This window comes from Chelon labrosus, assembly GCF_963514085.1.
Source record: "Chelon labrosus genome assembly, chromosome: 20".
NCBI classification, from domain to species: domain Eukaryota; kingdom Metazoa; phylum Chordata; class Actinopteri; order Mugiliformes; family Mugilidae; genus Chelon; species Chelon labrosus.
The window spans coordinates 24,395,442-24,421,507 of NC_140353.1; the positions used below are offsets into that span (position 1 = coordinate 24,395,442).

Sequence of the window (26,066 nt, forward strand, 5' to 3'; positions counted from 1 at the left end):
ACATAGATGTCTTCCTTTACTCTTATCTAAAAACCATCTGCACCCACTGAGCACACGCTGCACAGCAAATGAACAACGAGCAATGGCTAAGGTTGTTGACAAACCCTGGTCATGTGAGGTTCAGGTGCACCCTGACCACAAACTGTAAGTTCCAAATAAAACCCTAAAGTCCCCATTAGTCATCATCAGAACTGGAAATCCACTAAAATGAGTGCTGAAACTTCCATTTGCATTTGTTTTACATACCATGCCCTGGATGGCTGAAAACATTCACAAGTCTTGTGAATCTTCAGAATGAAATACTGACTCTTGATATTTCTGACACCATTCATTTTAGTTATTTTTTCCGCCCAATATATCACAATTCTGCTATATAATATTAAAAATAAAAGCATTGCTCAGTGTTGGGTTTGGCTTGTTTTGCATATGGTCAGTATCCATTTGGAGTTATTTGTCTGTGTCTGCTTGATGACGTTTATCTGCTAACAGTTTGTCACCAACAGGTACCTCTTTCACATATTCAGAACAACTGAATATGCACTGATTCATGCAGATTTAATGAGCACAAATAACAATGTATTTCCTGTTGATACATTTCTTTAAAAAAAACAAACAAAAAAAAAACAACAAAGAGACAAAGCGTTTTAAACATATTTATTGGACTCGACTGGTGATGTTGAAATAACTAAAATGACTCTGGGCTCAGCACAAAAGTTAATATGCTTTAAGTAGGTCAGTCCATTCAGTGGTTTGGTGTGGGAAGGGGTTAGTGACTTTTTTGGTCACCTGGCCATGACGTGTCACTGCGACACATGTGCAGTCATACACTCTACTTATATCCTTGCAAAAACCTAAACTGTCTTCCTATTGTAGTTGTTGTTGGAATAGTTGTTTGGAGCAACTGAGTTGGAGGAGTAACTGAGGTATATTCTATTAATTGCTAACATACTCATGGATACTTATGACATACAACATGTTTAAGGAACATGAGCAGAATGTTTGCATTATGGACAGATCAAAAAATAAACCTCTTACTATATAATTCTTCTGGCCATCCATTCATGCTAATTCTAAACCTGAACTAGCCCTTGGTTGACGTGAGGACTGGCAAAAATTTCTTTTCTAAAACTGTGTCCCATTTCATGCTAACTACTAACAGCATTATGTACAGTCAAATAGGTCAGTCATATAATTCACATAATTATAAATGGTAGCACTTCACTTGGGTATTTTAAGCTTATGCCACAACTGTCGATACTGTGTTAAGCAGGTGAAGGTTTTAGCCAGAATAATCCTTCTAAAAGTCTTTGATCCTTTTTTTTTTTTTGTCATCTATGAAAATAGGGTGAAAGATAAATTGCACATGTACATAAATACATACATTCATCACAATCTAATAGTCATAGCATGTACAGCACCAGTCAAAAGTTTGGAAACACCTTCTCGTTCAATGTTTTCTTTATTTTTATTATTTTCTAAATTATAGATAAATACTTATGACATCTAATCCATGAAGGAATATGGAATTATGTAGTAGTAAACAAAAAATGTTAAACCAGAATATGTTTTACATTTTGGCTTCTTCAAAGTTTTTAACCTTTTGCTTTGTTGATGGCTTTGCATTCTTGGCATTCTCTCAATCACCTTCATGAGGTAGTCACCTGGAATTTATTTTCAATTAGCAAAAAACAATGTCTTGCATGAGCGAATTTGTGGAATTTCCTGCCTTCTTAATGTGTTCGACACCATCAGTTGTGTTGTGCACGGGTGGGGTTGGTACACAGTTCTCTACAGTGAATAGCCCTATTCGACGGTGGCTCTAATCCATATTATGACAAGAATCGCTCAACTCAGTGAAGAGATACGACAGTCCATTAGTACTTTATGGCATGAAGGTGAGTCAATCTGCAAAATTTTCAGAACTGAGAGAATACAATCAAGTATTCTCACATATAGTACTGAAAACCATAAAACGTTATATTGAACCTTGCTCTCATGAGACCAAGAGTTACCGCTGCTGTAGAGGATAAATTCATTAGAGTTACCAGGCTCAGAAGCTAATAATTAACCGCACCTCAGAACAGAGCCCACAAGAATGTGTCAGTGAGTTCAAGTGGCACATACACCAACATCAACTGTTAGAGGAGAGTGGGTGAATCAAGCCTTCGTGGTTGAATTTCTGCAAAGAAACTGAGGAAGAAAAAGAAGAGAACTGCTTGGTCTAAGACACACAAGGAATGAACATTAGACCTCTTGAAATCTGTAATTTGGTCTGATGACATTCTCACAAAGACATCCATCAACCTGGATGTCTTTGTGAGAAACTTTAAAGGAACGGATGTTTTCTACATTTATGTTTTCCACTGTGATGCTTAGAAGAGGACGTGTTATGGCGTTCTGGTGCTCTGCTGGTGATACTGTTGGTCATTTATTTAAATTTCAAGGCACACTTAGAAAGATATGGGGTGCTGCTTCAGATTACTGGTCCTCAATTGAGATGGTTTGGGATGAGTTGGGCCACAGAGTGAAGGCAAAGCAGCCAACAAGCGCTCAACACCTCTGGAAACTCCTTCAAGGCTGCTCGAAAACCATTCTAAGTGACTACTTCATGAAGCTGATTAGGAGTATTCCAAGAGTGGGCAAAGCTTCCATCAAATCAAATGGTGGCCATCTTAAAGAGTGTAAAATATATATACAAAAAAAATCTGGTTTGTTTCACACTTTTTTGTTCCTTCATAGCTTTGACATCATTAATACTAATCTGCAATGAAGAAAATAATAAAAAGGAAAAAAAAAATCTTCCACTGACTACTTTTACAAGTAACCGCTAAAACAGTAGACACAGTGTAGACACTCAGACCATACAGTATGCAGTTAGTAAATAAGGTAGAACTGGGACAAAGTCATAGTTCTCACAAGGCTAAATGTATGAAAATGCAACCACACATACCCTTGTGATGTTATTATGATATACCATGCTATAGAGATGATACAGTTTGTACTGGACTGGAAATATGGCTTCTTTCGTGGCCAAAGGACCTGTATTTATATGTAGAGTAAACATAGACTTCATCCACTGGTTGGCTGGTGGAAGCAGGTTTGTGCTGACGACAACAATGTTCAAATGAAGAAAGCATAGTAGGACATGTTATAGTGCTTCATTACAGGCATTGTTCAAAAGTAACATATAGAAATATATTTCAGTGTGAAGCATTTTTTCCATTGACTGGCTTGGACAAGCTCAAGCATAGCTCAACCACATAAAATATTTCTTTATCATAAAACTTTTTAAAAATCCATTCATACATCTTATGAGCCATAAAATATTACAAATATATTCTGCCTCAAATATTATACCTATAGGGCTGTTGTGATGCTTTAGTACTTGAGCTGTACCAGATATTTTATGTGTTAAAAACAAGCTTCCATTATCTGGCTGTTGGTGAGTTGTGTACTTTCTGTATTTGTACATCCAACACTATCTTTGGCAGTTTGTTTTCTCATTCAAAAGTGCAACTATTAAAAATTCCCCTTCATTCAGACTTGACAAGTTTTCGTTAAAACAGTACATATATACATATCTGTATATATATATATAGTCTTTATTTTCCTGCTTCTGCTCCATTAACTCTTAACTAATAACCATTCTTAGCCTGGTATTCACTGTGCATCCATACACTGTGCCCATAGTACAGTATGATTTACTTTATCTACATATTGGAGCATGCTCTACAGTCATATTATATTCTTACAAGATCAGCTTGGTCAGCTTTACACAGCAATTCTTAACATACTACAACTTAGTAAATTCATAATGTATTGATGCTTAATGACTTGTTTCAAACATTTTTTTTTTAAGTTTTGACTTTTTTTCAAATCAGCATAATCTTTGCCCATATCACAATGTGGGTTTATTTTCAAGACAAGGCTTACTTCAAGCCACATTGAAAGCTAAATGCAAAAACAAGTTCCACTAGTGAAATTGATATATAATTTGAAATGTCTTCACTTAATCTTAAATGCTTTATGTGTAATAAAAAGGAGAAAGGAGTGGCAGTTGAACTCTAGGTATGTGTGTCTGTGTGTATATTTAATTAAAATGTAGATATTTGTAATTGACAACATTCACTTTTTACCTGTAAATATGACTGTGCGCATGTGTGTGTTCAGTGGTCAAGGTTCAGAAGCAGGCTAGGCAGTGTCTTTAAGTCCATCTGTGGCAGCAGCCAGAAACAGTAGAGCAGCAGCCACAGCAGCAGCAGCAGGTACAGTTCCCAATTCTCATTCCATCTACATACATCCATACACACACGCCAGAGAGAAAGGTTAGCAGAGACACAAAAGCTGAAGTTTGTTACTATTTCAAGTGCTATTGTGGTCATCATTCAATAGTCAAAACTTTTATGTATACTTTTATGTCTCATTGTATAGCAAACGCACCGATCAGAAACAACACCATGACCACTGACAAGAGAAGTGAATAACATTGACCATCTTGAGATAATGCATATACTGCTGGAAAACATTTGGACCTGGCATTCCTGTGGATGTTACTTAGACATGTACCACCCACCTAGACCAGACCAGGCACCCCCACCCCATAGCAATGACACTCCTTGATGGTAGCAGCCATCCCCAGCAGGATGCAGCCTGACACTGGCGCACACACAAAAATGGTTTAGGAACTACTAAAAAAATGATCCACAGAGGCCCCTCCCTTCAACCCACAGGACTCAAAGGCCCCCACTAACAACATTCTGTTGCCAGACACCACAGGGCACTCTCACTAGGCCCATGTCCATTCTCTGATGAGTCACAGCTGTTCTGGAGGCACAAGGGAGACCTTCTCAATATAAAGGCAGGTGGTCATAATGTTATGCCTGATCCTTGTATATTCTTGATGCATTTACTTTGACTGACCGTACTTTTAACTTGTAAGCTCTGCTAAAATTATTGTCATCAGATTTACTTTAACAAATACAACATAACTGAAGTTACATTGTTTGTGTTACAGTAATGACAATGCACCATACAAATTATTAAGTAGACATCAATATAAAAATATATCTCATTACATTTTTACACTTCTCATTAATTGAATTCATTCAAAACACCACTCAACACAGTGGCCAGCACTGAACACTTCACAGAAAGGCAGGGTTGGCCTTTCGAGCTTCCATCTTTCAGGTGAGGTGAAAAAGGGACCCGGTCACACGCCGATACCATTAACTACCCATGACACACGTCTTTTTTTTAACTCAAAATAAATTAGGTAAAAACTTGCAGAAGTTGAGCAGGCAGTCCATCAATGTGGTCAGAACGAGTCGTGATAAGGGAACCATATAAAGGTCATATAAATCCCAGACCACCTTCAAATGTGGTCTGAGGATTGCATCTCTTTGGTGTCTTTGGTGCATTCACACCTGTATTTAAAGAGATCCCTCAGGACATAGGCAGACTAATATTTTAACACGAGAAGTCTGTTACTTTTTAAAAACCTTGAAAAAACAAATAACTAAAACAAGGAAGGAAATGTTCTCACCCCAAATCAGAGTCATCATTGTCAGCTTTTCTGAAGGCAGCTCTCTGATTGTCCTGTGAATGGTGGAAATGTCAAATGCTTGTTGTCATTATACAGGAGTAATTAGTATAGTAATATCACCCTAGCGGAGAAAATGTCCAACTCACCATGGATTCAGTGAGGTGAGCCCCCTTTCTGTGACGAAGAACTGGAGGGATCTGGTTTTCATCTTGTCTGCTGTAACTTCTCGTGGCAATACTGAAAAAACAAAATCCTTTAGTTTAGGTCTCAAAAGAAGGCACCAAACCAGAGAAACATATTGGTAAAGCCATTATGAATACTCATATCCAAAAAAGGTTTAAAAAAGGCAACTTGACTTGTACAGTTTTTTTGAGAAGACATTTCACCACTCATCCAAGTAGCTTCTTCAGTTCTAGAGGACTGGTGGGAAGGTTTCAGGTTTAAAAAGGAAACTCCCACTGAAACTTGCTTATTGTGTAAACAACCAGAAACTGGTGCAAACTGGTACAAAAGTCTGTTGGATTGACTTCAGTGCATAAAGAGTGTTTCCTTAAAGTCATGAGTTTTACATATGGTTTTTAATATGGCAAAGCTAGTGTCCTGTTTTACATTCAGCTAGAGTAGCATTCACTTCACAGATTGTGCTCATTTGCTAAGATGGCAATACTGATTCGTACAGCTTTAAAATAAAATTTCTAGGTGATTTGGTGACACCTGTAGTGGCATCAGTAAGCTAGTCTTCAATGCGTGCAATAAGTGAAATGCGCGTGTCTACTGCATAAATGTTGGAGAATAATTTCACTTGCCTATAGATAGTTTGTGTAGTTAATAGTCAATCCATCTGTGTCATAGTGACTTTCTGTTAGATTACTGCTGGGGTCAGTTATCTGCCCTATTTTCTCTTTGAGGAACATGCCAAGGCCATGGTCCCTCTTTGGTGTCTTCAGTCTCACTCTCTGGCTGTCTACAGACACAGCTGTAGAGTTAGATGATAACGCCCTCCGTTCCTGGATGACACTTTGTATTTCCTAGCTGGTGTGAATCCTTATCTTCATGTTTATGTACTATAGCCAATTGGATGTTAACACATCTCCCCTTTGCTGCCTCAGCCCACCTTTCTAGTATAAGAATCTGAGCTTTACTGTTTGACCCTTAGAATTGAGGTGGACTCATGCACTTATGTTGTGATGACGAATCTTCTGTTCTCCTCGTACGAGCCTAAATAAACTCCTTCAGCATAAGACATACAGGACTCTGGTACTTCTTCTACTTCATCGGCATCACCACAAATTCCTCCCTAACAATAAATAATATTCTCTGAATCCCCTGTGCATAAGCGAGCAGACTGCATAGAAAAGAACACTGCCAATACACAGAGGCAATTACAGAATGTAAATAAGTCAGCTAATTCTTATGGTTGAATATGGAAAGAATCATGCTCTGTTGTAATATTTAATTCACACCTATTCATATTTTATTATTCATTATTAATCCTTAATCCCTTTCTTTAAGATGCAGTGTTTCAGTCCTCATAAAGCTTGACTTGATGCCCTTTGACAATCTACTTTCAAGTACTTTTAAGGAAATATCTGAGCAAAGTCAAAGAAGCCAGGCCAGACCAGTACCATCCACTGCCATAACATTGGGTTCCCCCTGGGTAAAGAGTGTTTCTCAGTGTATAAGGGAGCCGACTAAGAATAGAAACCCTACCACAAAGACTCATTCTTTTCTCTTGCAGTGAGTGGGTTCTGCTGCTTTGCCTCACAGAGATCACTGCTGTTTGTTAAAACATCACCACTCAAGAGTCCTCCAGACAACAAGCATCGCTCCTGGGATTCAGATGTGTTGTTAGTCTCTTGGTTGGCCTTACTGATCACCTAAAATGAATGAAACAAGTAGTTTATCAACTTAATAATATACAAGAATAATGAATTCACAGTCCAAAATGTCTTTGCTTTTGTCCCACTTGCAGGGAGTATGGTAATAATGTGCAAGACATCCGTCAAAAAATGACTTAATTGTAATGGCAATTATATCCCACTCTCAGGCAGAACTTTTAGTGTAATACACACCAGAAAATATTGCTAATCCCATTCATGATTCAACGCAATTCCCTTTCAGCCTTAAATATTTGAAATGCACATTTTGTAGGCTTTGTTGGACGTATACTAAAAACAAATTTTAGGAAAATTTATAGACATCTAGCCATAGGCTTTATAACAGCAAAAATCCCCTCCATGTATCAGTCTATTTTCCGAGTCCTCTGCAGAAAACATCTCACAACTGTTTTTCTTATGTTTTGTCATCTTCAGACAAATTGCATCTTGTAGTTTTTTTTAACTGCTCAGATGTCCAAATGATTGATAACACAATATTTTATTTTTTGTTACAACTGATCACAGTGGGATATACTTAATAATAGCAAAATTAGCATGAGCAGACTAAAAAACTAGCAAGTCCTATGGTGTCAAAGAACATCAGTGGAACAGAAAAGTGTGAGTGTGGGTCATCTGGTTGTTAGGTGTGATATTATGGAGCAGTACAATGTCACACTGCTTCATGTTCCTGTTTGAACAGTTGGACCACAACAGTTGGACCACACTAAACACACACTAAAAATCGTCTTTGTATGCACAAGTTGATTATTCATTTATTGTTAAATGATAAATGCAAATAGAAATCATCGTAATGACCTTTCAGCAACACAACTCAAAGGAATACTGAATATGGAGCTCCCAGTATAACTTGTGCGCACAAGATTAAAATTTGAAGACCTTGTTGGAGAGGCTTATTTGAATGTCATTAGTTTGCCATGTATTTGGTCAAAGTACTAACAGAAATTTTGATCAAATAGTGGCACAAATTGCAAGTCAGGGGTATCACCAAATATGTACATTTCATATGGAATATGTCTGACAAAATACTACAATACTACCTTATTGCAAATTTTCACTCAAACCAAATATCAAATTCATTAAAATGCTTGAGAAAATTCATTGACATTTATTATGTCTTAGTTTGCTCAGTAAACTGAATGTGACCAGTCAAAACCTAAATAGAAATGGTCAAAAACTACACAGAACGTTAAGATAATTGAAGAAAAACTCACATTTAACTTATCGTGCTCTTGAAGAAAACCTGCTTCATTGCTGGAGTCATCAGCTGGCATGGTGAGTTGTTGGTCATCTGGCAAAGTCTCTGAGGATGGCGCCGGCTGGAGAGCAGACACACTCAAAACAGAAGGCCAACGCTGCATTTCTGTGTCAGGTGGCTCTGTAAACATGGGCTCCTCTTTGTCAGGGTAGAACAGATCCATGGGTTCAATAAGGTCACCAATGAGATCTTCTGTAGGAGAATGTCGACCAAAGTCTGCATGAAACACATTCATGTTTGTAGACACACTAACTGGTTCATTACCCTGAATCCCGATCTTACCATCTAACTTATAGTCGTCTGGATCCAGCGTGTTGTACTGTGTGTCTGCAGTCTCATTTTTAGAAGAGGCGTCCATTCGTATGTCCTGGTGTCCATCAAATAGATGAGTTGAATCCAAGACCTCCTCAGTTTTCACAAGTTCAGTTTCAGTATTTGAGCAAGGCGACTGCACAATCAAATCCTTTCCTCCCTGAGAATCATCATGACATTTATTATTTATTTCCATGTCACATACTGGGTCTGGCCCACATGTGTTTGTTGATCGGCTGATGTGTTCATCCCAATGCTCATTTTCCAAGTCTCGTATTTGTTCTGCAGTTGTTTCTGTAACATTTTCTGATTCAAGACAGGAAGGAATTTCAACAGAAATGTTGTCATCTTCACTATAGACAGAGCTGGATTCATTTGGAGTTTGAGCCCTGTTGACATCTGTGTTAGCTCGCTCACTTCTAAGCACTCTTTGCTGGTCCGGATCTTCATCCTCAGCAGGACCTTGTTCTTCTGGGCCACATATTCCCTCTTCATCCGGCTCTTCTGGCACACTGGAAATGGAAATCAAGGGAATATTCATGCCAGTGATTGGGTCCAGAGTAATTTTTGATGATCTCTCTTGGTTGGTTGAATGTTCGTTTTCTAAACCTTTACACATATATGAACCATTGCTTTCTTGAGAATCTGGGTCATCTCTTTTGTTTTGTAAAGGAGAATCTGTTTTCTGCCATTCAGTTTCTTCTTCAACCTCCTCAGAGTTATTTCTCTTTTTCAGACTTTCTGTTTTACCACTAATTTGTCCATCATGGTCCTTAGCATCCCTGATGAAGTCCACAGACTTCTTTAAACATTCCAGATCCATATTATTGCTATGTTCCACACTATTCTGCTTCATGAGTTGTTCAAAATGTCCAGGCGATGGTTCAGAGGTGGAGCTGAGTTTGCACTGGTTGGGTTCATCAGACTGAAGGAAGTCTTCAGCAACAGAGCTGGCCAGTACATTTTCTCTTTGAAGCAGAGTTGCATCTGTCAGGGCAAAGTCTACTTCTTTTGTAATCTCAGTTTCACTCTGATCAGGTACCTGGTCAACTGCCAGGTTCTGATTGTGGACTGTCTCTTTCTCCTGTACTACTTCTACTAACTTTTTCTCAGAATTCTCTTTGAGTTTGCCCTGGGTGCTCTCTAGTGAGCTCAGTGAATAAATTCCTTCATCGATGGATGACTCAGTCATTGACTGCTCATCAGGGCTTCTGTCCTTTATTAATGGAATGCATCCTTCATCAAAAGTAGTCACCTCCACAGGGGTGGCATGGTATATATCCCAGGCTGCCCCGCTGTCACCCAAAGAACTGTCACTTCGGCTCTCACTAAACCTGTCTGGCATCAAACCAATATCGCTCTCTATCCAGGAGTCTGGTGAGCTAACTGCAGAGTCACCAAGTACTGAGTCAGTGTTTACAGACTCAGGCACTGATGAGCCAGTTAGCGAGTGAGTATCAGACAGATGTGGGGAATTAGAGGTCAAGTTGGGTAAGGCCTTGCTGGCAGGTTTCTTGGGGTTTTCAAGCACACTACTGGAGTCCTTGTGGGGGGAATCTGCTAAATAGTCTTCACTGGACCATGAGCGAGTTGCAGCCACCCTTAAGGGTGGTGACATGATGCTTCTGTCTTCTGATATTGAGGAAATTAAGATTTTGGGTGGGAGTTTGGCACAGTCTCTCTGGAACATGTAGGACCGCTCCTTCACTCTGCTGCGGTGGACACCATTCCTTATATAATCAAAATCACGCTCATATAAGTTGAGTCGGCCCATGGAGATGCTTCGTTCAATCGTCTTGCAGGGCTCCTCTGGCTATGGGAGAAACAAAGAAGTTGGCAGAAATGTATTAGCGGCCACGTTGTGATGTCAAATCTAATATCAGATTTACATCGTCCATGCACTGTAGGGGATTCTTACCTCCTGTATACCAGGGAAGTGCTCCAGGAACTGTGACACATACATCATGATGGATTGCTCATCTGGTGCATTAATAGTCACATCTGAGCAAATAAAAATACAATTATTACCATGCTGCCATTTTATGCAAAAATTTCCATGTTAATCAGTCTGCTCCAAATAAAGCAGACTGATAACAACATAAATATGTGGCAGCATTTCTCAAATGTGATGCGCCTATTAATAGTGATAATATCCATCCATATATACATGTTAGTAAAGAAAAATTACTAACATGTACATTACTAACAATTTATTGTTAGTAATGTACATGTTTGCTATTTATTCGAACACTAAGCCTCAGCATCCTTTGTCATGTATCCTAGGATTAGGGATGGCCCATTATCTAGGAGACACCTATGTGTACTCAAACCATGGCAACTGGAACTGAGTGGCTCATGTTGGGGTTGGGGCTAATAACTGTTGAACAACAGTTGCTTTTACTGAAATCACTGCAATGCACAAAGGAGATAAGATGTCTGAGTAGATAATGTGTAGGAAAAGGAAGGAAGGAGGGACGGCCACTGAGAGATATGAGCAAGAAAATGCATTTTGGATCAATGACAGGTGTTGGAGTTTGCATCACTGTGGCATGTAGTTGCATTTATAGGGAGTTGCATGTCAGAGCTACAGAGCTTCGGGTTGATGTGATGCATGACCATAAATCTGTCTTAAGTTAGACACGGTAGTAACCAGGTTAGATGAAAATGTAGGCATTTTTTGTTACCCTCAGGTTCCAGAAGGCGTGGTATACCCAGGCTGTAGTGGGCTATCCTGAATGCATCCTCCAGATTCTCTCTGGCACTCCGAAGCAGGGCCTTCCTCATGTCTACCAGGCTAGGGTCAATGGACTTAATGACAGCTAGGAAGGCCAGACCACTTGTCCAGCTCTTCCCAAAGTCCTGCACTGCCACACCATATCTAAAACAAGACATATTCATTGGTTGGGGCCAGGCCAGAAAGACAGTGAAACTAACTTTGAGACTGAAAGTACAAACAAATAGACCTTTTTCATGGTTATGGCTCTCAGACTAACCACACTGCATATTCACCAATATCAACAAGATACAAAGAAATGATACACTTTGTCAGACTTCTAAGGTTTAATGGAACAATCATAATTAAGACAGACTAAACTTACTTGCGTGTTCGCTTCTGCACCCACTGCAGCAACTTTTTAATGGCCTTGCCTTGTTCTTGCATGGCTGTAGATGCTGTCTGTCTTTCGTCCGACGGCGTGCTGCAGTAAGACACGTCGGAGTCGGAGCTGGTGGGGATAGATGACAGGCTGGACGTGGAAGGGAACTGGCTTCTGATGTTTCCAGTCAGTTCCTTAATCTGCAAAGAGGCAGACAGTTGGATTACATTCTTCTTCAGTCCTGTTCTACTACTAACTTCAGCAAATTCAATTATGTTTTACCAGCAAAGTATTATGATTATTATGACCAGCTGCTGAGTCTTTGTAACAATACAGCACTCCGTACATTTGTTAAAGAAACCATGAGTGATTAGGCAAACATATTTCTGAAGGGTCAACTTGGCTTTGTCTTTTGGAGAACAGTCATGCTGGAAAGTCCAGGTTGATAAATAACTCTCTGATAACCTTGTGGATTCATCTTGCTATCAGTGTTGACTCAGTTCACAGACACACTTCAACTTCAGTCTGTAAATGGAGTGTTTAGTGGTGAATCTTTGGTTACCGAGAGGATGGGGAACTTTCCTAAAAGTGGCTTTACTCTTTATTACTGAGGGGGGGGAACAAGCAATAAAATCCAGGGCTGGATCAAAAGAACACAAAAATGACATTACCTGGAAAAACAAGATGATGTTCCAGATAAGTCCCAGGATAATAGAGGAGTTTCCATCTGCAACATCAACTGCATCGATACTGACCAACTTTACCTGAGGAGACAAGTTACGTCTGTGTTGACAGTTCAGCTACTCATCAAGCAGTGCAAAAGATGACCAGCTGAGATACTCACGTTTCTCTCCTCCAAGAAAGAGAGGACCTTGGCGATGTTGTTGAGTCTGAAAATCCGATGGGAGGACTTCTTGAACCCATGGAGCTGTAAGGTCATTCAGATCAAGAAAAACAGAATAAAATATTATAAATGCTCCATACACTGCAACAACAACTACTTCTACCACTACTGCACTACACTACAAATTGTGTTTACCGCGTTGACAAGAAAGCGCCACATAGAGCAGCCCTGTTGTCGTATTTATATCTTTGTAAGTGGAGGCAGACACTAAATTCAGGAAATTTGTTTTCTTAATCAGTTTTATAAAATGTCTGAGGAAAATGTTAATATTCCTAACAGCCTTGTTCTTTTATTACACTTCTGTATCTCCATTAAGTACCCTGATCATTAGCTTACTGAACTTCTTCAGTGGCTTCTAGATGCTAACTGTTACCTAGCTAGCTGCGGTGTTCTCACAGCCTCTGGTGTGATGTTACCAACTGAACGCCAACCATTTTGTGTACACAAGGTCCCATGCCGTAACTACAACCTTACAAGTTCAATTTGAAATCAGCATATTATACACAATACTTTACAATTACATGTGTAACAATATCTGGCACTACAATATATTTGACAGCCTGACCAGTTTGCAGCCAGAGAGTTCCTCCAGCAGGGCCATGAGGATGCGTCCATCCTGGATGTCCTGAAAAAGGTCATGGACTTCAATCGGTGGGTCACACTGAGGATTAAAAGAAGAAGGAAGGCAGCAAGAGTGGAGGTGAGACGTGAGAACACAGAACTCTCAAAACTGATACCATGACACAATGTACCTTCAGTGTTTTTCAGTCACTTTGATGGCTTCCTAAAGTTCAACACCCAGTGTATTATAGATGACAAACATGATCCTGCCATTTGAAAAATGTGGAGAACTGTTAACTATTTTGGCTTCTGTCTATTTGCTAATTTTCAATTTAAAAATGGCAACCAACAATTAAATGTCAAAACATTCTTCTATAATAATTATTCTGTCCGTAAACAAGTGAACGACACAATACACAATACAACACAATACTTGTTTTTCCGGACAATAGAGGGGTTTCCAGACTATTGATCACCAGCGGAGCTCATTGTCCAACAGAATGATGCTACAGGACTACTTTCATACCCTTCTCAATCCAGCTGTACAACAACTCACCTTTCTGCAACAGATAACTCCATGTTATTAATGTTAATGCACATTATTCCACCTTTTTAATACTTCCTATGTATATGTATTTACATGCACATCTCTATTTCCTGTACATTTGTTCATATGCTAATTTTGTATTTTGTTTTTTGCTTATAGTATTTTATTTTACTAGATTTTTACTTCTGTTTTATTTTTATTTTATTTTAATCTTATTTTTTTTAGTCTTATTGCATCTTTGTTTTTACTTGTGGTTCTCGAGTTTGTTTTTTATGTGCAACTAAGGTACTATGACCAAGCAATTTCCCTTGTGGATGAATAAAGTTTGTTTAAGTTAAAGTCTAAGTCTAATATTTCATATCCATTTCTGAATGTACTTATGAAATGGATAAAATTCGGTCATTATGCCCCATTTGGTGCATTAGAAATCAAAGCCACGCCCACGTCTCCATCAAACACACCTTGCTGAAAAATACTGACACACTACATGTTTGAGTAAGTCGAAAACAACTCTTGACCAAAACCAGAGTGAACTATGTAAATATATGTTTGAAAATCAGCAGAGATTCACAGCGTAATCAACAGCATGACAGCATGAGATAACATCAGGCATGTGAACTTGTCTGAACATGGCAAATGTGAAAGCTGTAACAGGGGGTGGAGGGTGGGGGTGTAAATGACTGGAACTTTTCAAGATCACGGAAGACAAACGTATGATTGTCAATTAGTGGGTCAGACACATAGCCAAACAATGAGAAGAGAGGCTCATTGTTGGAGAGAAAACAAAAGGCTCGATCAGACGCTCCTGACTCACCCGCTGTCAGGAAACTGCTGCAAACAGAAGCAAAACAAAGGCTCTGGAGTTAAACTACAGAGGTTCCATATATAAATGATAATGAAAATAATAATTAGCTGTAGTCTTTAAGGGACTCTTTATTTTGTACATAATAGGTAAAAATGCGCCCATTTTTGAAGACTTTGCATACTTGCATACTGGCAAATTAAATTTAATCAATTTATTAATTTATTAAAATTTAATTCATAAATTAATCAGGCTTCTCTAGCCACAAGCGAGTTTGCATGGCTAGATACAGAGAATACATGTTAAAAAACAAATAAATGAATGACCAAGGCTGACTAAGATACCTCAGCATTCTTTTAATAGTAATCGAAAATTGAATCATTATTTCTATCTTTTCAGCCTTCATCTATTTCTCTATTTATAATAGCAATGATAGATTTTTCCCATTATGGCTAGAACGATTTCCAGTCTTCTTCATTCCTTAAGAATTTTTACCAAGATATTTTGGGCATGGCTTTTTTCTTTCGTGCAAAAATAAACATTGCTCTCTGGTGGGAACACTTCAAACATGGAAAAGTTGTAGGAGCCAAATACAGAGCCAAACATATCATACATCACGTGGTACAGTTTGGGAAGCATGAGTGCATAAGCAAGGTCACCCCTGGGTTAGACATCTCATCTCTGGATGTCTTAGTAGCAGTAGTAATACATTTAGCTCCTACAACAATGTTTTTAAATGGTCTCCACTATATTATTGACACTTCAATATTGACAATTTCCACATTAACATCCACACAGTGATACCCCCGCTAGGGGTAGTAGAAGGAGTGTTGAGAGGAAAACCACCACCTTGCATAGTTAGACTTGTACCATTGGCATTGTTCTCTCTGATTAACACTTTCACCCCTAATTAAACTTTAATGCAGCACACAGGCAGTTCCACACAGCCGCATGTATAATTCAGACTGCTCAGGCTGCTGTTTATGCACACCACATCATAGCTGTGGTGTCAAAACACATATAGTAAGCATGGTCCTGTTATCTCAGCTTCATGACAGTCTGTGATAAAGCCTGAGCTACCCTTTGGGTTTTTTGGCAATACAAGAAATTGCCTTTTACCATTTATATAGTAAAATGTGAAGCTCAGTAAGCAGCTTTGCAATAGCTGAGCATACAGACAATGATTATGGCAGCAGTGTGAGTGTGCTTGTGTGAACGAGTGGGTAAATGTGTTTACCATTATGGTTTCTTTCTTGTTTCTAGTGATTCAGTGACGTAAACAAGTGGTGGTAAGAAAAGTTGACAAAAGTGACACCATAATATTATAGAATCATTTGACAAGAACCTGACCTATAAGGTTTTTGGGTTTGCTGTCACACATACTGTAGGTTACCTATGCATTAGATGTCCTTCTTCATTTGATTTGGGATATGCTAGGAGTGTGTTAGGAGTGAGATTACCAGCAGGTACCTGCCCCTGCTACATATAATTTTTACTTATGTGTATCCAGCACATCTTTTAGTCAGATTTTTTAACATAAGCTTAACTGGTTTCACCTCAACCGTGGTATCAAGCTCAACCAGTTCCAAATAGCATTGCAGCATGCATCCAGTTATTGCATAAGAAGTGGCCGACTTCAAAGTGTCTCATTCTGAAAATGAGCTCAACGCTTTCAGCACAATAACACAACATCTAACTTCTGCAATTTGTGATGCTATGGACAAACCTTTTCTAAATGTAGGTTCATCCACCGGGTGAAGGTCCTCTTCTGAACCATTTCTCTTTCAACTGCAACACAAAAAAGATGAAAAAATGTTTTCAGTCATCAGGAAACTGAAGCCAGGTACACAATGTTTACCAAAGAAGCAAGCAAGTATGCATCAAAATCATATTCTTATTACCTCTGGACTGAGGCATTTCAAAGATTTACATAATTAAGGTTTCCATGAAAAGCCGAGTTTAAACTATCCAATTGAAACTGAGAAACACTACTAAAACTACTCACAGTCATAACATAAATCATGTTAGATCCAGTAATAAACAGATGGATGAAAGGTCGATATATCAGTAACACACTGAAATAATTTAACCTGTCCTAAGGAATACTGATTAAGAGGCTGCTATATTCAGTTTTGCTGAAATCTATGATGTAAATGTTTTTATGGCAGTCACAAGGAAACACCATTAGTCCATTATTATCACAAATATTAACCAAAGAGTCTCATAAAATACAAATCCCAACAACTTGTCTGCCCTGCTGAAGAGCCTGTGGCTGCACCACAATACAGACTGTGGGTGTATGTGGGGAACAACAACTAAAGGGGGGGAGGGTCTCTGAATGATGGCAGCCAAGTCAGCGGCCCACTGTAAACACTCTGGTTAACTCTGCTTTGCACTCACTACAAATGAGTGCTATGGCTGCTGTGATGAAATGTATGATTTCATCTTCAAGTGGAATCATGAATGCTTCACAGTGGCTGGGTGGCGCAGACACCTTGTCTCACAGTAAATGTCCAAATTGGCCTCAGTCTCATTTTCATGGTAGAGTCATGCATAAGGCACGCCACTGATTTATAAATGTGTGCCATCAGCTTAAACGTCTGTTCTGAAGGGCTTGATCACAAGGAAACACCTCGAAGGCAGAGAATGCAGGAGTTGGGTTGTTATTGAAGAAGCGTGGATGATGCTTTAACACATGAATCTTTGTCAGGGCAGAGATAGGGAGGTGGCAGAGTAGGGAAAGAGGGTGGGAAGTTTGAATAAAGAGAGGATGACACAAAGAAGAAATGAAGGAGTGAACTTTTAAAAAAAGGACGGCGATGTGAGGTTGGAAAATAGAAGTCTAGTACGTTAGGTATTGGTCTTGTTAAATTTACCTTAGCCAGACCAAAGCTGACACTTCTTTTCAGGAGAAACTGATCAAAGTAATGCAATGTTCTTAATACAGGCTACATTCAGTTGTCGATTATTAGATACACATAGCTGAAACGAATGTAGGACAACCCAACATTCTGCAATAAGTTTTACCTTCATAAAGGTTTTAATGATTTGTTTCGGCAAAAATGTTTTGGAGCTGTTAACTCAACTGTATGAGCTGTATGATGTATTTGGGAGGATGTATTTTGGTACCATATAACTGGACACACCGGACAGGAACCAGCTCTCCATCTCTCCCTGTTGTCCGTCAACACTATACTGTTGCTGTCCAATAAAGTCTTAACACTGCTCCCAAAATTTGAAAAACAAGTTCAGGAACTGAATGAGTGACTGAACAGTGAGTTTGTGTCACTTCAATAGCAGAGAATTTTAAGAACCATTGTATTCTGTACACTATACAAGAAATGATTTATATAAGTGTGTTCATTTATATTTAAACTATGACACCAGTGGATAGTGTCTTTAGTAAGAGGATTACTCTACAATCGAGGGAATTTGTGCATGTTTAGAAGGTGTAACTGTGTTCTTTTACATGCATATTTTTTCTACTTGAGACGAACTGGCCTGGCAAACAGAGGCACTGAGGACATAATACAAATTTTAGTTTCATAATCCACAATTCATACTAATCACACACTGAAGTTACTTCCTGAGATACAGGTGCAACTAGACCAGCAACATTACTATCTTCTCACTCACAGTACAGCTAAAGTAAGGCAGCCAAAGGAGCAAATGCAACTGGTTCAAACATTGATGTTGTTTAAAATGTGTGTGAGGGTTTTGAGATGAATATACATCCAAAAGACAATCACAAAAACAATGTGATTTATACATAGTTACCGAACATGAGGTTTATTCTTTTCTTCCTTTTATTCGTGTATTCAAGTTCAGTTTGTCAAGGATAAACCTTTTCGGAACTGGGAGCCAACATCTGAGTGCTCTGGTTGGTCTCATTTGCTTGCCATGCAAACACAGGAGGTTCAGTGTACTGAATCCACTTTTTTTTTTTTTTTTGTTTTGGCTGCAGTGTGTTCTGTATGTAGCCTGAAGTTTTGTGTGGTAATTTAGGTCTGTGCTCGCTCCGTTAGTAAATGTTTTTTTTGGATGGGCTTTGTGTGGTGATGGACTGAAGAGTAACATACACGACATTTGAACGCAGTGGAGTTTAATTTGTTTGCAACTATATGGCTCTGATTGGTTGTAGGACTATTCAATTGTGTGCTGTTTTTTTTGCCTGTATTGGTTGAAATACTTTCCATAATGAAATGCAAATGGTTTATTACCATAACCAAGCTGAGTCTGGCTGGATCATGCTGCTTATACTGCAAATTAATGTATCTATAAAGCTTGACGGTCAGTAAGTGACTCTCTGGAATTTTGTGCCATCAGTGTCCCTTTGTTTTGTGAATCCTGTCCAAAGCACATAAAAACTGTCTCAGAGTGCACACACAACAAGCAGACCAACAAAGTGGCTATGTGACCTTTCTTTCCACATTGTAAAAAACAAAAAAAAAAAAAGAAAGAAAGAAACAGGATGGAGCATTTTCAGAGTAAAGCAAAGCCAGACAAATGCTAGGAAACATAATGGCAGCTATGGTAACCACTACACATAAAACATAACAGCCACTGACTGCCAGAGTTCCTACCCACCATTCAAGACTTTAGAATTTAGAATTAGAATTAAGTGTCTGTGTTACTACACAGCTTCACCTTTGTTAATCACAAGATTGAATTTTAACCACAGACCATCGTGGTAGTTTGAAGGACCTGGGTGGTGGTATCCCTCTTTAAAACTCCACCTAGCCTATGTCTGTGTAGAGTTTCCTACAAATCTTTGTTTGAGTTACTGTATGTCATCTCACATTATGCACACCATCACCGACTATACTGACAGCCACACCTAATTTAACTTAGTTTTCTTTATGTTTTCAATATGCTTTTTGATTATATAAATTAGCCATTTGTTTGGTGATTTATAATAGACAATTCCCCACTACTGGTTACATTTGTGATAAAAGACAGGGATTTAAATGGAACACATTGGAAAACTATTTTAGAATCCTGAAACACCATTCACACTACAAGTGATGAAAGTTACAAAAATGCCAAGAATGACCAGCTACACTGTCAATGAGTTGCTGCTGAAGTGCTGCTCAAATGCCTGTTGACTTTGGTGATATCTGTTTAAAAGTTAACAGGCGAAAGGAACACATGAGGGCGGCCGTGGCTCAGTAGGTAGAGCGGGCTGTCCACAAACCAGAGGGTTAGCGGTTTGATCGCTGGAATGTGCCACATGCCGAATTGTCCTTTAGTATGACACTGAACCCCCAGTTGCTCCCAGTGCTAGTGCGTGGCACTGATGTGTGAATGTGCGTGTGCTTGTATGGGTAGATGCGTCTGTCACTGTAAAGCGCTTTGAGTACCAATCGGTAGAAAAGCGCTATATAAAAACAAGGCCATTTACCGTTTACCGAGTCATTGAAGCACCACAAAAGTGGAAGCCAGTTCAGTTTCAATACATAGCATGTCACTTGTCAGGTGTTTAATGCTTCATATCGCCGGCCTCAATTAAAAACAACTGAACATTGTTGCTCTAAAGTGTCAATGCAGGGTCCATGTTACCTTTTGATCATAGTGTTGTTTAGTCAACTGACCATGAGTCTGAGTGTTACTACCATAAACAGTATAAAGATGGATGGTGGAACAGCTCCTCAAAAGTGAAGCCACAGCAAGTAGAGCTCCTCCTGATGACTGGCTGCAGTATAGGTCCTAAGCACCACGCACTCCATGTTAGTGGATGGGACTTGGGCCAAACTAAAACACTAAAATACACATCAAATATATTTTGGCATTTCAGGTAGTTACTATTTAGGTAGTTAATATAATGCTGATACATACTCAAGTGTCATTTTAGTTAGTTATTTGACACTATAGAAGCAGGATGTGACCTCATGATGACTACAAGTTGCCATGCCAACCACTCTGTGAAGGTCAGAATAGCAAATAATAAATGGATAAATAAGTTCAGTGTATAATCCCCAGGAAACTTGCGTCCGTTTGGCCAATGCAAGAGAGGGTTGGTGTGTTGTTCATATATACAGTCTAAGGTTAAAGCTTCTGCTCAAGCACTTGCAGAAGAACTATCGTTCTTTGACTAACCACACACAAATACATGTCCCTGACTGGTACTCTGGTATGACATATCCCTTACATGGACTACATCCACCATCTTGCTCCTCCTCCCCTTGTTCAGTCATGACCACACATACACATCCTTACACAGACACACACACCCTCACGTGTACAGACCCACAGTTCCACAGTTTGTCACCCAGCCTCACCTCTGACCATCACCTTGTGTCTAATGATCAGACAAGGCACCTCAACCAATACCTGGTAACTAGACTGGGCTGCATTGTCTCCAAAAATTCCACCACTTAGAGCAAACACTTCATTTAGGCTGAGAATGCACACAACACCCTGCCAAGTGGTGCTACTTGTCTGCCATCATTCCAGTGTGTTTATGGGTTTCGGCCACTATTACTTTCCCATCCCTATTATGAATTTACCATTTCCAGTTTGAATCAGTTGTACTCAAGTCTCCTGTCATTTCAGACACTTAACTTCCTGCACTCATGTGTTTCTGTGCCAGATTGTCTTTGTCCTCTGTGTTGCATTCCAGCCGTAGTTTCAAAATGACTATACCAGGGTGTTCATTTGTAACCGTGTTTTGTGGCCTTTTCTACTCCTCTGGGTTTGTTTGCTTGTATTGTATTTTCGTTTTGGACATTAATGTTGTCTCTGAGCGTTCTTTTGGATCATCAATGGTTGTAACATCTCTATGGGCCATAAAGACAACATTTCCCACTGCAGAGCTGCAGTGCATCAGATATTATGTAAAAGCAGCCCAGGGGGCATATCAGGTAGTATTATGTTAACACTGCAAGAAGTAGCCAGAAAGGAACTGTGACTGTCAAAGTAAAGCTTTAATATTTCATAGTAAGTAAGTTCACCTCAAAATCAAGCAAGCTTCTCCCCAAAAACCAAAGGCAGGAGCAGATGAATTAGTGGGTTGGGTGAAATTATTTACTATGACTACACTTCAGATCATATATTCATAATAACAGAAGGTGGGTGTTATTAATGTGTTAATTTTGAGAGCTGGGAATTTTGAGAAAGTTTCCCACATCTCAGTTTTTCAGTTGGTGAGTGAAATATTGTTTTTTTGTTGATCTGTGTTGTATTGACAAATAGATATACATATGAAGGCCATGTTCTGATTGATAGTATTGCAGATACGCATTCATTTCACTGAAGCCACTGTGTTAAAGCATTGCAACATAACACGTGACATAATGTGATGCCACATGCACAATGAGACATATGGGACCATCACGGTAGGTCCATTATGGAGCCGGGCCAACGCATATCAGTTATGTCTTACAAAGCCCTACAGAGGTACTGATACAGACATACCCCTGAAACATTTATAGATGCTCAGCATTAACAGAATATCTCCCTACAGTCTAGTCAGCATGTTTGTGTAATCACAGATCAGTGGCTGGAGAAAAATGGTTGCCCTTGTGTCATTGGCCCCTGGATCAAATTCTGTCTGCTTAGCACAGTGTCACCACTGAAACCGCATGTGCCTTGTTTATGTATTATAACCATTTCGAAAATATCTATAAATAACTAAAGGAGTTATACAGCTACACAACCTTCAGGTAAGTTCCACATACCCTTACACTCCTGCAGCCTTACATGCTTCTGTTTCCTTAGAAACCATTTGTGCTCCCAGACTAGCTAAATTAAAGAGTCAAAAGTCATCAGAGTAGTTATTCATAAAGAGCGTGACAGGTTGCCAGTCCATCGCAGGGCTCAAAATCAAATCATAAGACAGAAATATCCGACCCATGGTTTGTTCCCTCTCATAGATCTAATAGATCGATGTGCTGCTCCCTCGATTTAAAAGCAATGGTTTTGGTTAATTGTGGTTTCGCTGGTCAGGGTGTGCAATTGCAGCATATCAGTTAAATGTGAGGGATGTCGACGAGAAACCATGGCTGGGAAAACTAATAATGATTTAATGTAATACATTAAAGGATAATGATCCAGACATCGCCTTGACATTGAAAAAGGTATCAGTTATTGGGGATCCCCAAGATCATCATTTATTTTACCAACAGATTAAAAAAAAAAAAAAAAAGACCACTGAGCTGCTCCAAACTGCTGTGACGTTCTGTGGAATGACAACACAAAGTAATAATAAGTTTTTAACCGCTCAGCTGAGAATTCAACGCAACACACACTGGCTCACGTCCTCCTGCATCAAACATCTTCCATATCGTGCCAGAAAATACAGACCGGCTGCTTCTCGAAGGAGCCCATATGTATAAATAAACTGATGAGCTCATAAAGATTTCATAGCCAAAAACTAAAGCAATGCGTTCAAACGGGAGATTTTTAGTAGGTGCCTAAAGATAGACTGAACATTTTCTGTGCACATAAGCTATGAAGGCATCAAGGTTTCTGCAAAGGTGGACATAACATGAAATATCAGGTGAAAGCCAGAGCATATCCCTGGCGGGAAAGTGTTTTTCTGGAGAACTTTTCACCTACCTGTTCAGCGAAAGCCCCCAGGGGATACAGGTCAACCCGTGAGCATCGTCTCTTGGAAACACTGAATGGTGAGACGCAGGGCTCTGTCATCATAACACTTTAACCCTTTCGAGGCAGCTCTGCTTCAGTGTGTGTTAATGCCAGGCCATTACTCAGACTCAGTGGAACCACCTGTTCCTCGTAAAAAAACAGGCATTCCAGACCAATCCTAGCTCGCAGACAAAGGTTGAGCTGACATCATCCACTGGACGAGGTTTATTTTACAATAACTAACTGCTGACCTTTTCACAAGAACATTGTTTTGTTTAAGTAGGAAATGGGCACGGCTTTATGAAAGAAACACTGTTCAGACTATGTTTCTAGACACTTACCATGTAATTACTTGGTAAAAGCAGTGGGATTGAGTTAAAGCTGCAGTGGGCGAGAGGTACATATGACAAAATAGTCAACAAATGTCATAGAAAGATGACAATTTGATGGTGAAAAATGATGTCAGGTAAAATCAATATTTATTTTCATTATTTTCTGAGCAGCTGATTATTTAACATTTTTACATCTTTATTAAAATAATAACCATAACTTTCAAACTTTTCTTAAACATTTTATCATATTTTAACACGAAACCTGCCAAACCTAAACATTTACCTAATAATACTACTCATAAACATGCCAAATTTAATTATCTTTCAGTGAAAATGTCTGTGAACTCCTCTGTATCGCTTTGAACATGCTCCTTAATTTCTGAAACAAGCGCTGCAGAATTAAACACACCCAGGCACAAACACATCCTTTTCCTGTTGGGAAAAAAAGTGAACTCAGTCTCCTGACAAGAGTCTCTGCAACATGCACAAACTCAATTATTAACGATGAAAAATAATGAAATCTGAGGCAAAACTAGTTTCCCGTCTTTCAGTTATACCAAGAGTCAAGTGTCATTTAAATCAAGACTACATTTAATGTAGTGAACACAAAATGTGTAGTCAAGTTTCAAACAGATATCTGATGCTTTGCCTCATGAAAAATGGACAGTATGGGAGAAATGCAAAAAAAAAAGAATCAACTAAAAAGAACTTTGTTTTCGTTGAACTGGGAAGGCCAAAGCTCTCTGCCACCCACCTTGGTCCGAAATGTAGGGGGACTGGGCAAAAGCTCAAGAATGCCACATTCTGCTCAGTGTGAGTTCCAGATGATGTTTCTGTCTCACTGTCTTTGCTCTCACTGGTGTGGCTAGATGCTTTAAAACTGAATTTCAACATTTTGTACAGTACAGTATACACAGATCAGCCACAACATTAAAACCACTGACAAGAGAAGTGAATAACATTGACCATCTTATAACAACTCAGTATTCTGCTGGGAAACTTTTGTACGTGGGATTCATGTGGATGTTACTTAGACATGTACCACCCCCCTCAGATCAGGCACCCCCACCCCATAGCAGTCTATTCACCTGATTCAAACACCTCATTCATTTTGGTTCATTTGGTTCATGTCTTGCTGAAGAACATAGAGCTAAACTGCCATTTGCTATATAGTAAACTCTGTTAACAGCACAGCCTTCATCTGGGAAGCCAGTGGCCTTAAACTGCTGTTAATTTAAAAAAAATAAATGAAAAAAAAATTTAAAAAAAGAGAGAGAGAAGAACATCCTGCAATAGAATATTATTTAAACTGTGTCTAGCAGAAGATGAGCTTACACATTCACTCGTTGTCTCTCTTGCTTCTCGTTGATCTGTCCAGTTGCTACAAGTTAATCTACACTATCTAACCAATCAGAAGCATAACTGAAATATTATGATGTCAGCTACAATCTAGAATATCAACTTGATATAATTGTTATATAAAATGCTTCATTCTAGTTCAGTATTAGTGCAGTGCAGTTCTGTGTTAGTGCACCAGTTAAGTGAATTGTACTCAAACAGAAACCTGCATCCCAATGAGGTGGGTGGCAGTGTGTGTGGATGTGCATGTGAGTGAGAGAGAGAGGGCTGTGTGGGATGTTTGATATTAAAATGTTCAGCTCAGGGACTTCAGTGCTGTAATGCACAGAGAACTGCGCTCTCCCTTTTGCTCTTTCTCTCTCTCCTCGTCTCGTCACATGTTATGCAACAGCCTCCAGGCCATTGTTTTAAAGTGCTAGCCGCTCTGCCTGTTTTATGCAAAGAAACAGCCACTCATCAGAAGCTCATTTGTTAGTATTACAGAGAAAAGGGACAAAACCAAAAGCCCCCTTCTACAGGAAAAACTCTGTTTAATGGCAAGGAGGAATGTCGTGGCAACATGTATTGAGAACCTGCAGCCCTTTAATTAGAGCACATTCTCCACTAGAGAGGGCAGAGGTTGCTAGCACTATGAGTTGGGAGCACCATAACACATAGCAACTAGTCCAATCTAGGGCTGCATCTATCTTTTTTTTTTTTCTAACATCTTTTTTGATTAGTTGATTAATCTGTCAATTCCTTTTTCATTAATCTGTCGAAGTAGTCAATTAATCCTTCGTTAAATCAATAATTAATAAACTTAAAAAACTCTAGAACATATGTTATTGTGATCTATGAATAAAGAACCCTCGTCACAGAAGTTCAGATTCATTC

General features: G+C 39.1%; 1 protein-coding gene across 1 annotated transcript in view; it reads right to left on the bottom strand.

Moving 5' to 3' along the window:
* Positions 1-407: 407 nt before the first annotated feature.
* The window catches only part of clmna (calmin a), a 31,142-nt gene continuing 5,483 nt past the window's right edge, over positions 408-26,066 (bottom strand). Inside the window, exons 2-13 of the mRNA XM_084569273.1 lie at positions 16,643-16,704; positions 13,572-13,667; positions 12,947-13,030; positions 12,774-12,866; positions 12,106-12,302; positions 11,692-11,885; positions 10,926-11,008; positions 8,652-10,820; positions 7,253-7,419; positions 5,689-5,779; positions 5,543-5,595; positions 408-4,290 (exon numbers count right to left, since the gene is read on the bottom strand). Of these exons, the coding sequence (XP_084425399.1) occupies positions 4,167-4,290; positions 5,543-5,595; positions 5,689-5,779; positions 7,253-7,419; positions 8,652-10,820; positions 10,926-11,008; positions 11,692-11,885; positions 12,106-12,302; positions 12,774-12,866; positions 12,947-13,030; positions 13,572-13,667; positions 16,643-16,704 (3,413 nt within the window). The 3' untranslated portion in view covers positions 408-4,166. The remainder of the gene's footprint in view (positions 4,291-5,542; positions 5,596-5,688; positions 5,780-7,252; positions 7,420-8,651; positions 10,821-10,925; positions 11,009-11,691; positions 11,886-12,105; positions 12,303-12,773; positions 12,867-12,946; positions 13,031-13,571; positions 13,668-16,642; positions 16,705-26,066) is intronic.